The sequence below is a fragment of the Lissotriton helveticus genome, chromosome 3_2 (genome assembly GCF_964261635.1).
Source record: "Lissotriton helveticus chromosome 3_2, aLisHel1.1, whole genome shotgun sequence".
NCBI lineage: Eukaryota > Metazoa > Chordata > Amphibia > Caudata > Salamandridae > Lissotriton > Lissotriton helveticus.
In genome coordinates, this window is record NC_136062.1 from 167555341 (window position 1) to 167570102 (window position 14762).

The window sequence follows — 14762 nt, forward strand, 5'->3', positions numbered from 1 at the left end:
AAGGGAAAGAAAAAAACGGCACCCAGGAATGGGCAGCTGGAGCATGGGTCAGGCACAAGGGCTGGTGCAGCTGCAGCGGGGGAGGAGGGGGGACGACCTACCTGACAAGGTCAGGGGTCGCTCCTGATTATAACAGACAATTTTTTCTTTTTGTACATGAGACAGACGGCTGTGCATGCGCTGTCTTCACCCAGATATTCGGAGGTCACCATCGGCCATGTGCCTATTTTTCAGCCACCTTAGATCCTGTTGCGAAGGCTCTCCCAGGATGCCTATGGGCGTCAGCTGCGGCCGCACGCATAGTCCGTCAGAGTGCGGGGATCGTCATGAACTCCCCCTTGACTCTGATGGTTCCCTATTCTGTGGATACCCTCCTTCATAACACCAAGACACAGTACCTCACTAGCGCACGACTCACAGGATATGAATTGACACTCTTTTCCGGCCACATTAACATCAAGAGATGCACTGTACTGAATCCCACCACCTTACCCCCACTGGATACTCAGGATGCCTGTTTAGATCCACATGATTGTATATTGAGGACAGAGGAGGAGACGAAGGGGCGGGTTGACTTACAGGATACCCTGATAGCAGACCCAGAAGTGGTCTGTATGTGGACGGATCATGTCTCAGTGGGCCAGATGGTAACACATTAGCCGCCTACGCCCTCACAACATTGGAGCCAGTAGTAGAAACAGCTCAGATTCCGCAGTGCTCTACTCAGGCTGCAGAATTAGTGGCCCTCACTAGAGCCTGTGAGTTAAGCAAAGGAAAACGGTTAATATCTACACTGACCGTCAGTATGTCTTTGGGGTGGCTCACAACTTTGGGAGATTGTGGAAAGAAAGGAATTTCCTTACTTCACATGGGATGAAAATTCAACATGGCCCCTTAATTTACCGATTATTAGACTCCCTGACATTTCCCAGAAAGGTAGTTTATAAAATGTAAAGCGCATAAGAAAGTGACGGATGATGTTGGAAAAGGCAATGCCCTGGCTGACTAGACAGCCAGACAGACAGCTCTTAAGAAAAAGGAAGGAATGTATGTGGGAGGACCCGCCAGGTGGGTGGCAGAGGGGGCATGGTTGAAGATACAGTACAGAGTGTGATCGATATTCAGTCCCATGCTACCCCTGAGGAGCTGAGAATGTGGACAGATCATTTAGCGGTAAAGGAAATAGATGGTTGTTGGGCCCGTAACACCATGGAGAGACAATGGATGTTGCCCGACAGTCATATGCTACCGGTAGTAATGATGGCCCATGACCCTGCTCACATTAGGGCGCAAGGGATATATAAGTTGCTGGAACCCACCTGGTATAACTCAAAGACACCATCATATGCTGAGAGGATGGTCAAAACATGCATGATTTGCCTTATGTACAACCGGTGAAAAGGTACAGTGACCCCTGGAGGAGGATTCTCCCCCCTACCTTTCCTTTCAAAGCCCTCCAGATGGATTATATCCAGTTGGACAGATGTAACAATTTAAAATACGTCCTGGTGGTGGTCTGTACCTTCAGCCGATGGGTGGAGGCCTACCCTGTCAAAGATTGCACCACTATCACTACAACCAAAATACTATTGAAAGAATACTTCCCACAATTTGGTTTGCCCCGTTTGGTCTGAAGTGACAACGGGACACACTTTACGGCTCAAATAAAGGAGTATGTCTGTTCAGCACTGGGTGTGAAACAAACATTTCATGCAGCTAACCACCCCCAGTCAGCAGGTCTAGTGGAGGCATACAATGGCATCCTAAAGACTAAAATGGCCAAGATTGTAGCCGAGACAGGTGTCACTTGGGTTGATGCTCTGCCCCTGGCTCTGCTGTCTGTCAGGACAACAACCCATACCAGTATAGGACTATCTCCTTATGAATTGTGTTCCACAGCCCCAGAAACTGTCTGATGTTGAATACCCTGTGTTGACTGATTATCTGTACAGTTTGACTAACACCTTTCGTACTCTTTACCACCAGGTGCATGAGGCCATTCCTGATAAAAGCGAGGGCCCAGGACACTTTATCCAACCTGGCGACTGGGTTCTGATTCGCAACTTTCAACGTACTAAGAGCCTCGAGACCCGCTGGACACAGCCCCGTCAGGTGTTACTGGCCACCCGCACTGCCGTGAAAGTTAAAGGTCGGAAGAACTGGATCCATGCGACGCACTGCAGACGAGTGCCTCTGCCTCTTCCCTATGATCAGTGGGTGAGAGAAGGACGAGGAGACTTAGAGACAAAAATAGTCCCGTCGTTTGTTCCATTCAGCGACGCAAGATTACATTTCACATCTACGGAAGCAGAGAGTGCCAGTATATTAAAGGGAAAGGTGGAACACTCCCCTCACACTGCTCAGCATCAGGAACGATTATTCCCTGACCATACTGATCCTACTTCTACCCCATATAACTTACGTTCCAGAAGGAAGGCTTGCCCTTGACTTCGCTCAGGTACCTATAGGCTGTATGGCTGTGATCTCCCGGCTAAGACCGGTGCTGGTATATCAGACTAAGGTATGCCACTAGGGCTCTTGGCACCTGCATCCAGTGAAGCAACCACCAATCACAGACAGCCGCTACAGGTCGCTGGCTTAGTACAATGGCAGCCGTCCAATACACCCAAGTTCAGAAACGATATGTCAGTCTCCTACATGGCAAGTGCTTCGTGGCCCCCGGGGTGACGCTGTTTGTCTCAATCATCTTGTCTATCATCGGTTGGATGTTACAGATCTACTATCCTGTTACCCCACTAACTCCTACCCCGACTTCTGCAGAGCATCAGTATTTCACGTTACCCGCCCGCGAATTACCCCGCCGTGCAGGATATTTCAATAACACCTTTGTCCAGATGTTACATCATCATCAGCTGATCATAAATACTCTTAACTGTTGGGTATGTTTGTCTGATGCCGCATGCTATGACACAACCTGTCCCATTCTTTCCTTATCCTTTTTCCATTTCTGGGTCCTGTCTTGCATGGTGGATGTTGATGCAGGAGGCTTATGCTATCAATCGTACTGCCAATTCTGTCCTTGGAACATTTTGAGATGACTTCTGGCGAAACAGGTCTGGCAATACCAACACCCATTTTTGCCCGACCGGCTCATCAACATTGCTATTACCAACGGATGAACTTGGTGAGATGGTGGTATTTAACTCAACTTCTCGACAAACATTTACCAAATTTCGCCCCAGAAGGCTACTATCTGATGTACGAAACACTCTGAATGTTATAAATGTGCGGGCCGTGTCTGCATCTATGGCTTGGGAACTAAGAAAGTTGGTACTAGCATCTGTGACATCATTAAAACTTTAAACTCTACGTCTCCTCCAAAGTTAGTGGCGTCCCCCAACACTTATTTTGTCTGTGGCACAGCAGCCTACACTTGGCTCCCCTGTAACTGGTCTTGTACCTGCTTTCTGGCCTTCCACAAACGTCTTCTACCCATGGAGATCACCACCTGTTGATGAAGGGCACTTTGCACCGCTCACGTAGGGATGTCATATCGGCTGAAGATTCAGTAGGCCAGGAAGCCGGGGACTTCTTTAAGGGTTTCCTCCCATTCTGGGTCCCCATGGCAAACAGTTGGGCTATACGAGGACTGACCAGGGTCCTTGAGGCCACCATCACAGAAACAGCTGGGTCCCTCTCCAACATCACTGCAGAGTTGCAGGCAAACCGCCTTGTAACACTTCAAAATCGTATGGTCCTTGACATCATCCTCGCCGATCGTGGAGGTGTGTGTAAATTGATTGGCTCGAGCTGCTGTGTGTTTATTCCAGATCACGCACCCACAGTATATGATGCCATCTAATGTCTGCATCACCTTTCCTCTGAAATTCATCAGGATGAAGGCAACTGGTCCCTCACAGGCTGGATCTGGGGCCGCCTTTCCCAATGGGGATGGAGGGTCTCATCTTCCTTGCTCTGGGAGTGGCTGCCCTAGTCTCCTGCTGTTTCTGCATTCAGTGCCTGCCAATGCTCTGTGCAACATGTGTTCAGGCTCTCAAGCCTCAACCCTCTAACATTTACGACACCAATATGAAGATGATGCTCCAACAAGAAACATATGATCTCATGAATATCAACGCTTCCTAGAGTATTTGCCACTCAATGGCAAAAGGAGGGTCTGAGGAAAAGCGTCCTTCTTGTCGGCATGTATTTTGTGTCAGGACTCCATTATTTTTGCATTGCCTTTCGTGGCAAACACCTCTGCACGGCCCTCCTGGTTGTTTCTACTGATGCCTGATGAAATTCTAACTGTCACGACCACCCTGCCCTTCCTGCTCCTTGTGGTTGAGCCAATTCCGAAAAAGGGAACAAAGAATTGGCCTCACCACCCTCGGACTGAACTCCTGCACACATCCATCCTGTTTTGCAAGACTTGGTCACGCCACCGCCCCAGAACTTGTTTCTTTCACATATCCTGTTGTTCAAGATCTGTCTGTTCTGTCACGTACATATCCTGTTTTGCAAGACTTGTCTGTAATCTTTGTACCATCTGCTGCAGCCCCGTCCTGCCTGAACAAAGAATGGTGTAACTGCATTTGACTCGGGGGCACCAGGCTTCCACCCAAACTGGTTTCTTAAGCTGGGAAATGTGTATAAAAGGCCTGAAAGCTGCAGAGGGAAGCTGCAGCCTCCTCTGTCTTGTCTCCGACGAGCTTGGACTCTGTTCCATAGCCCGGGCTATTCAAATAAAACTTGGTTCCTCCTGCAGACGAAGGCTCCTGTGTCTCCTTTTTTTATATATAAGGAGGGTATGGAAGACTTGGGCGGTTCCCCCACCACCGAGACCAAGTAAGTGGGTACAAACGGGTCTTCAGCCCTAACAAGCCTACCAGGACAAATACAGCAAAACTGGTAAAATAATTTGACAAGCACTCATTCATAAGGCAGAGAAGAACCCCACTCAGCCAAAGAATGAAAAGGGAGGGAGAAGTACAAAAATGAATAATCTGACACATCCGTTACTGTTCATTTGGTCTGTTCGCCCTATTCCTGCAAAAGATACACAGAGAAATGTAGGCCCTTTGAGGCAGAACATGGTAACAGGGATGGTGCCTCAAAGAGCAGCTTCCAAGAGTTGTATCTATTTGTCCGCTGTACCAGGAGTGACTGGTCATCAGAGCCTGAATGACTGTCTGCCTCAGAGTGTGAATCATCCCCTGGAGCTGACACCAACTCCAGTTCCTTTTCAGAGCCCCCCCAGGCCTGCAACGGCCTCTTTTGCATGTTATCTCTCCACTCTCATCTGCAGGTGCGAGGGGCAGTATCCATGTTGTAGTTTTGTGCAATGGTGCTTCCAAACATACTGTCTCACCACTGTAGGGTTGTTGGGAAGTATGCCTCCCCGTCGTACATTTCCAGCCAGTCAGTAACCTCTGCGGGGTCAGTGAAAAAGAAGGTTTTGTCCTTAGTTTGAATCCTCGAATGCACTGGGACCAATAAGGCATACTGTATATGGAGGTCACGCGACCTAGATTTTACGCTCACTAAAGATGCCAGTTATTTCTGTAATTGAGCTGTGAAATCCAGAAAAATTGAGACCATGACATTATCAACAGTGAATAGGCCAGCAGCATGGGTTAAGCGCAAGATGCAGTCTTAAGCCCTGAAATGCAGTAGCCTCGCCACCATTGGTCTTACTAAGAGCCTGGATGTTTGTATATTACATCTTAACCAGCCTGAACATACAGTGATTGATGAAAAAGGCAGCAAGGTGAAGCCAATAGTAAAGCTGATGTGAAAAAGGAAGATGTAAAATTACTGGGTAGCACTGACAAAGCCAATGAGACTCAGCTCTACAAAGCGAGCTATTGGCTCCACCAATGCTTTTTTATTGCCATATACTTGTGACACATGCATCATGGTGCATGTGCATACATGGCCAGCAATTTTTAAATTGATTTCCTATTGAAGATATATTCTAAGAGGCCGGTGAGGTGCACATGTGCATCCTGATGTATGCATGTGATTGCATTGTAATGATTGGTGAACATTTTATATTTACCATTCAAACATGGGGAACGGCCATGTTAAAACTTTCAATAAAATGGGGGAACTAGCAAACAAAGTGCGCATGAATGCAAGTAAAGGAAGCAAAAAGCCTGACAGCAGTTTGCAGCTCCCTGAAACTTGCAAACTAATAAATAAGTAAATAAATAAATAAAAAGGTAAAATGGGAAGCAAGACAACGAGTGAGGCAGGGAACTAAAGCTGTTTGTGGTTGAAACCTAAAGCATTGGTGCAATATCATCCCCAGTACACTGAACCTCTGGAGGTCATCATTCAGAGAGACACTGACTGTAGGAAGAATTCAGCAGCAAGCACCTTATAGAAAAACAGGAATATTAAAGTATGTTAAGGTATGGGCATCATGAAGGAAGGAAATGCCATTGACATTGAACTAAAATGGTGCTTCAGGAATTGAATGAGATTGCAAGCTGATCAATCATTTGTTATTTAAAAAGCATTTTGTTATTTAATGGGTAATGCGGGTTTAGAATCCTAGCTAATTAAAACGGAGGATGCAGAAAAGAAATTAATATAAAATAAGATGAATCAGGTACGGAGGATACTCTTTCTGTCCTCTCTTTTTTTCTTTCTATCCACACTCTTTCATTTCCCTGCCCATCTCTATCTTGCTCTCTCACTCTAGCTCATCTGGTCTCTTACATTTTGTTTCCTCTTTCCTCATGTGACCCATCTACTTCCATTTCCATGTGCTATATTTTTCTTCCCAGTCTCTTTCTTCTCAAATGTCTATCTCCACTATAGCCCCCATGTCCCACTTCTCTCTCTCTCTCTCTTTCTCACCTATTCCTTCTTCTTATTTATATCTCCTGCATTTACTATGTCTCTATTTTCATCTGTCTGTGTCTGCCTTACCTTTCTCCAAAGTGAGACCATCAAGTTTTAGAGATACTCAATTAAAGTACAAATGAACAAAGGGGCATATTATCAAGGACAGCGTTAAATTATCGCCGGTATAGCGGCGGAAAACTGCAGCTAAAGCAGCGATAATGGGCTTGATAATATGCCCTGGAGAATTCCAATAGAAGCCCATGTTCACACCAGAACCTGGACTTCTATTGGAATTCCCAAGGGCATATTATCAAGACCATTATCGCCGCTTTAGTTGTAGTTTTCGGCCGCTAAACCCGCGATAATTTTTAACACCATCCTTGATAATATGCCCCTATATTTCAAACTATACTGAGCCTTACCATGCTTGTTTTAAAGACTTTGCCTGTATTCTAGTCCATAGTTATCAGAAATTGGATTTGAGCTGGTAATGTGCTTCAATAAGTTGAACACTTGATGCTGTGATGTGCAGATAGAATCCTGATAAGGCTGACTCTGCCTTCCATCCTTCAAGGAGGACACATGGTGGACTGTTATTCTGGGTAATAGTAACACCTGTTATTTACAGCACTTACATATGACAGACCTGTGTTATAAACTAGCCAGGTTTTATTAGGATATTTATCAATATCATATAAACTGTCAAGGTAGTGTACAATCCTAAAAGCATAGGGGCACATAGCTGGGTATATTTGAATGAGCTTTCAAAACCTACTATACTTTGCTTTCCAGTGTTCCAAGCACTGGGCAAAGGAGGAGAATTACCAGTGATGCAGTCATGGTTTCAGGACCACGTGGGCCAAATAGCCATATACTTTGGTCCTGTGCAGTGTCGTAATTTCAAGCTTCTACATTAGGAGGACTGGGGTTCAAATAGAGAATCCTGTCAACAGTATCAGTATAAAATGAACTGTAACGATGAAAAACTATTTTTTGTCAGCCTGGCTTGGCAGATCAAGCTGGACTGTTCCCACTGGTGCAGGGTTAAGACTGATTTGCATATGGCTGGGTCCAAACGGAGGTGGCATGGTGAGCAAAATAACGATGGACTCTCAGGAAATATTTATTAACAGAAACCTAATGTTACCTGGAGCCTGTATTACGTGACACCAGAAAACGTTATTCATGTGTTTAAGCTGAGGATTGCAGGGAACCCTTGTGGTTGGTCCTACAGCTGCATTATGTGGTTGGGTGGTTGTGCTGTCTATCTCATTTACCTGTGTAAAAGAAAGACCCTGTCAGTGTTAACTGTTTCAGACAAATCCAGTAAACCTGCCTGGATATATTGATGTGGTGACCCCTTGACAAAGCCATATGCATGCTTTGTATATTGATGTGGTCACCTTTTAACAAAGCCAATAGATTGTTTTGAATAATGATATGATGGCCCCAAGACAAAACCCATTGGCTTGTCTACGATGTGAACCCTTGACAATACAATAGGCCTGCCTTGTATATGACACTTTGACACAGCGAATAGGCTTGTCTGATATATTGATGTGGTCAACTGTTGACAAAACCAATAGGCCTGGCATTTATGTGTTGATTTGGTCAGTACATTACCATTATTTAAAATGACATCCCTTTATATTGTGATGATTGTTTTCATTGGTTGGTCAGGGATGCTGGGGAGGTGATGGCCTAACCCTATGCCAGTAATGTTATAGTTAGGTATGCTAGTAGGATAATACTTTGTGTTAAAAAAATCAACCTAGAAATGTACTGAAAAAAACCAATGGTGACAGTGATGTTATAGTAAGCTGGGTAATAAGATTTTAAATTACGTTTAAAAAGCCTGTGAAATTTGCTGAAAGAACAAAGGTCAAAGTGACATTATGGTTAGGTCTGGTATTACTATTTTACTTTATGACAAAACAAAATTTAGCAATTCACTTAAAAAAAAACTAGGTTATAGTAATGTTATAGTTAGGTAAAAATGTCACTTAAAACATACCAATTAAAACACAAAGAAACTGTGAGATTCATCGGTAAAAGTTATCTGAGCAAACTAGAACTTGCACTCCCACCATGCATTGCTTATGATCCACATGTTATTCCTCATTCAACCCCCAACATTACATTATGCAGTAAATGGAGTGATAATATCCTCTGTATGATAATACAGTGCACGGTATTTCCACCTCACTTTTCATGCCAAACATAATGAGGCCCTTTGTGTCTTAGCTGTCCACAGCGCACATTAAGGCTTGGCAGAGGTCGAGGTCTGGCAGAGTATTAATAAAGCCACATTGCAAACCATGTTTATTCCACTGAGATGTGCTGAATCTAAATCACAGTAAACTTGCCTTACTGTAGCATTTAGCTGCAGGTATTTGCTATTAATGCAAATTAGGATTATGGTTAGCAGTATCTTCTTATCCCCTGACTACTGCTTGATCTTCGAGGACAGGTTATAACTTTGTTCATTTATTTGAAAGACAATAGTGTGCTTTTGTCACGCTGAGAGTGGTTCTATGGAGACAGGGACATCTCAAGAATAATGCTCCCAGCAGGCGAGGAACTCTCAAAGACCCTGGATGTAAACACTTCGGAGCGCAAGGTGATATGAGCCCAAATAGCCAGAAGGAGCATTGATGTCTAAATATCCAAAGGTGATTCCTGGGAGAGTGTAGGTCCTTGCAGGCAATGAGTAGTCCAGATGTAGATTAAAAACGTTAATAGAAAATAGTAAATACAAGACTTCAGATCTACTTTTATGGCAGTGAATTAGGTGGAATCCACAAATATAGGACAGAATATTGAGGTTCAAGGAATCGGCTCCTTGCCGCTTATTAATGATCTAGACCAAGAGAATGTATTTCAGAGGAATCAAACCTGATGTCAAAATGTCCACTCACCTCGGGGTGAACCTCCTGCAGCGAGTTGAAGAACGGGACAAACGGCGGCCTCCCGAAGTGCGTGATGGCGCGGAGGCCCGTGAACAAGCTCTTGTTCAGCACCTTTTGGAAGTGACGTTCACAGATATACTGAAAGAGAAAAAGGAAACGCCAGCATGGGCTGTGAGGAACCGAGCAATTAGCAAGCCAATGCAATCCTAGGGTACTTACTCTTAGCATACAAGGAATCTGGAAATTATTCTGTTAATCAATCGTATATCGCCCCTGAAATAATGGGTAATCACCCCTGCATTTTAGCAATTGCCGTAAAGAAGAATCACCATAGAGCTTTTACAAAGACCAAACTTTTGTTAATGCATGTTATATATTGACCTGGTTTACCCATGCTCTCAATACTTGCAGCCCACCCGGAAATACCAGAAACGCTAACCCAGAAATATCACAAACCCATATCTGCAAGCTTTTTATAGGCACTACCGTATAGTTAGATTCTAACACTTTCTTATATGTAATTGCCCCTGTGGTAATTTATCATTCACTCACTGTGGAAAGCAAGACCGAAATAAGGGGCATATTAGCAAGGTCCTGGGATAATTATCGGTTAGCGCTTTTAGTGCAAGGATAATTATTGCAGGCTAACGCTGGATTCTATTGCGAAGATAGTGTGCTATCAGCAACGCTTATCTCCCAAGCGATACGAATCCATGCGTTAAATGGAAAACAGTGTGATTATCACTGGAAATCTAGCGATAATCACACTGCAACCAGCGAAACCTTGCTGATAGGGCAGAGTTATCTTAGCCATGTAATCCACCTCCCTGACGCCCGTCACAATGTAAAAATACAGGATGCGCCCGCCAGTGTGGTGCACGCATCCTAATTCGTATAGCAGGACCGCCGCACCTATGGCAGGCGGTCCCTTTTGCAGCTGCAATGGCGGGCAGACTTTGTCCGCCCACCATCGTAATCCGCCCCTTAGTCCTCTAATGAGGCTTTAAATCACTTTTTCAACTTTGCAAAGAATAAATATGAATGTGTGGTATATATGTTGGTGGTTTTAAATGGGCATATATTTTTCAGAGCTAAGGTACTTAATGAGTTAAGTATTTTACTCAATATTTTGAATGGAACAGTAGACTCAATGATAAGTATCTCAAATAATGTAATTGTGCAAATTATGAGAAAAGCAAATAAAAATAATTTTAAAAAAAGGATTTTACTCAAACATTAAAAAACTTAAGGCAGAACATTGCACTGTAGATGACTATGAAAGTGGGGATACTGCAATAACTATCTATAAATATTTAGCGGAGTTTGCATATTACACGAACGGTGCCCGACTGCAACTGCTTACTCACAAAGCAGCCCTAAACAGTCAGTGCCTGATTCCCTAAATACAAAAAAAGGCCAGCACTATTGCAAAATCCTTGATGATTATTTATATAAACACCGTGGGGTCGATTCTGATTCGGGGAAAAAAACGTCCGTACGATTTGTATCCGGAGCCCTCTCCGTACGAATCGTACCCGTCCGTCCGAGTCGCGAAGTATGATCCGTATTTCGTGAATCCGTACGAATCGTCGCGATCCGTACGTATTGCAAGGCTGAAACAGTGAACCGTACGACTCGTACACATACCGTACGACTCGTACACATGCTGTACGACCCGACGAGTATGATCCGGACCGGGGTATGAGGACGCAATTCGTACGCTCCACGTCAGGTAAGGGCGAGTCGTACGGAAAAGCACACAAACACATACACACCGTACAGTCCGTACCCACCATGATCACAGGGGTACGCACCGTACCCCTGCGATCATGGGGTGTACGAGCCGTACCCCCATCGTACTATGGGTGTATGAGCCGTACCCCCATTGTACGATCGGTGTACGAGCCGTACCCCCATTGTACGATGGGGGTACGGCTCGTACACCCATCGTACAATGGGGGTACGGCTTGTACACCCATCGTACATGGGGTACGGCTCGTACACCCATCGTACAATGGGGGTACGGCTCGTACCCCGATCGTACAATGGGGGTATGGCTCATACCCGGGGGGGCCGTTCCGTACCTGTTTCGGCGCGAACTCTGCTTTTACGGCTGTTTTCAGCTCCCGTAGAAAAAGGGTCGTACGGTGCGTACCCGACACGTATCGTACTTGCTGGGTCGTAAAAACCAGCCGCGAACCGTACAGATGTCGTGTACAGCCGGTTCCGAGGGAGAATCGTAGGGAGATTAGAGTCGTACGGTGTCTTGTACGACTCGTACGGAGTACGGCTCCTGGTACGAATCGTACTTCGTCGTACGTACGGGGGACGTTGCAGGGAGCGATTCGTATGGAAAAAATGCTCCGAACGGCTATTCGGAGCATTTTTTCCCGAATCGGAATCGACCCCCAAGTGTGATAATATTCACTTGATGGATCCTTCATCGTGCTCGTGTTGTCCAAACAATCCGGTACACATGATTAAAACAAGCAAGGAATTCAAGAATGGGTAGAGCAATACAGACACATTACCATGACCCAAATGCAGCCGTAAACAGCAGTTAGGGATTGTGTAGCTGGTTTCCTGGGGCTGTATTATTGATGGTTCCCCAGGGGCGCAAAGGGCTTTTGCGCCTGCTTTGCGTGCCCCTGGGGCAGAAGGGGATCAGACGCTTGTGCGTCCTCCTCTAACCTACCGATAGCACTGGTGCACTTAAAGCACCAGCACATGAGCTAGGAGAAGATCAAAAAGGAACTTTGGAAGGAGAAGGAAGTGAGGGAAAGAGGAAAAAGACTACTTACCCAACAGGCTTGTCCTCCGATTCAAAAGGGGGTGGTGATGGACGGAGCATCTGAACCAATCAAACACTCACACTCAACAGATCTGGGTTTAATCCATCACCGTTCTTTAGCCCACTCTGTCACCCCAGTTCAGACATGGCCATATGCAAATCAGTCTGACCTTGTGCCTCATGGGAACAGTCCAGCCCGAACTGCCAAGCCATGCCTTCCCTGGACCGGAAACAAGCTTCCGAGGACCGGTTTCTGGCATTTCAGCCGTCTTCAGCCCGGCTTGCTTGAATTCAGTGGCAAAGTGAGCAAGGGACTCACGTCTGAGCATACCCTGCCAACTTATGGTGAACAAAGTGGTACAAAAGGGTGCGGGAGATGGATTTTTTTGATGCGCTGCTGTGCTGCTGAAATACTCTAAACAGATAGCCGAGGCGCAGAAACTTGTGCAGTGTATCTCTTTACAGCACATGACCCGGCCTCACAGAGCCAGGAGTTGATTCTTATGGCTCTATGACATCAGGGCTCTAACAAATTGCAAGCAGTCTTGCAAAGTCTAAAACACCTCCCCTCCCCAACTCGTCACAGGGTTGTGTGGGGTCAGTTATGTTTGCTGACAACTTGGGAAAGGAAGGAGTTGTGGGAGGCAGCTTAAAACAAATGAAAAGCAGCCCCGGAAAGTAAAGGACTTATACTGTTCATGCCCGGGCTGCTTCAAAATGTGACGCTTCATTGTGTCATTAATACGCGGTCCCTCAGGATCCCAAGTATTGCAGACCCAGGCTGGCACCAAGTTAGTCTGTACACTGCTTAAAATTCACTGGTGCCAAAACAATGATTCATCTGGCCCATGCCCACCAGCATGGTGGACAGGCAAAATATTAATTTTTAAATATCGAAGCACAGTAATATCGAGTTTTAAATATCGTAGGGACAAATTAACGAAATCAAGAATATCGACAACCAGAATATTAAAATTAAGGTAAGAAATATCGATGTTGCAAATATCGATGTTAGTAATATCAATTGTTAAATAATCGATGTTAATAATATCGATATTTATATGAGCTTTTTATGTAATTTAGTATGTATTTTATATGCATGTGTGCTATATTTTTTGTGAAGTATTGTACTGTTTTTAAACAAAATATATATACATTTTTTAGAAATTAGTAAAAAAATTTAAAGTACATTTTGCGTTTTAGTACCATAGCGGGTTGTGGATTTATAGGGAAATAGGGTGGGAAGTAATTTAATTATAGTAAATTAAATGATAATTTTTAGGAATTATTAATTTTTTTAAATTACATTTTGTGTTTATTTTTGTAGTGGGTTGTGGGTTTATAGGGGAATAGGGTGGGAAGTAATTTAATTTTAATTAAGTAACTATTCATTTTTAATTATTGATATTAATAATTAATTTATTGCCAATTATTTATTAATTGGTAATTAATTATTATTAATTGATAATTATTTTATTTGTAATAATTTATTATTGGAGTGGGTTGTGAGTTTATCGAGGAATAGGGTGGGAAGTACATTATTTGTAATTAAGTAGTTAATTAAGAAAAATTGAGTATTGATCATTAATGCTGTTGTTAATGAATTATTAATTGGTTATTAGCTCTTATTATATATTATGTATTGATGTTAATATTTATTTATTGTTAATTAAATATGAATTTGTTATTAATTTTAATTAAATATGTATTGGTATTGATACGTTTTTTTGTTACTCATTATTTATAATTTATTTTTAAATTATTAATTGGAAATAAATGTTTATTAATTGATTAAATGAAAATTAATTTAATTGTGTGAAATGTTATGTGAACTGTGTTGTGTGTTTATAGGGTGGAAAGTATTTAATATTAGTAAATTAATTATTATTTTGGACATATATGTAGTTTTTTTTTCTTTCTAACTTTATTAATAAATCATTATTTAATTACAATATTTATTTAATTTATAAGTATGTTTTTTTAACCTCTATGTTGTCCAACGCTTTCCCTACTGTTGCACTCACTGGAGTGGGAATAGTAATTTTTACTCCTACGATATCCAAGCGCTTTCCCTACTGTTGCACTCTCTGGAGTGGGAATAGTAATTTTAACCCCTATGCTATCCAGCACTTTCCCTACTGTTGCACTCTCTGGAGTGGGAATAGTAATTTTTACCCCTACGCTATCCAGCGCTTTCCCTACTGTTGCACTCACTGGATTGGGAATAGTAATTTTAACCCCTATGC

At 43.6% G+C, this 14762-nt stretch overlaps 1 protein-coding gene across 2 annotated transcripts in view; it reads right to left on the bottom strand.

The window, feature by feature from the left end:
- The window catches only part of LOC144826531 (dual oxidase 1-like), a 1074750-nt gene that overhangs the window by 20297 nt on the left and 1039691 nt on the right, over nucleotides 1-14762 (bottom strand). For both annotated transcript variants that reach the window (XM_078684961.1, XM_078684960.1), the window contains one exon: nucleotides 9735-9863. In XM_078684961.1, coding sequence (XP_078541087.1) covers nucleotides 9735-9863 — 129 coding nt within the window. The remainder of the gene's footprint in view (nucleotides 1-9734; nucleotides 9864-14762) is intronic.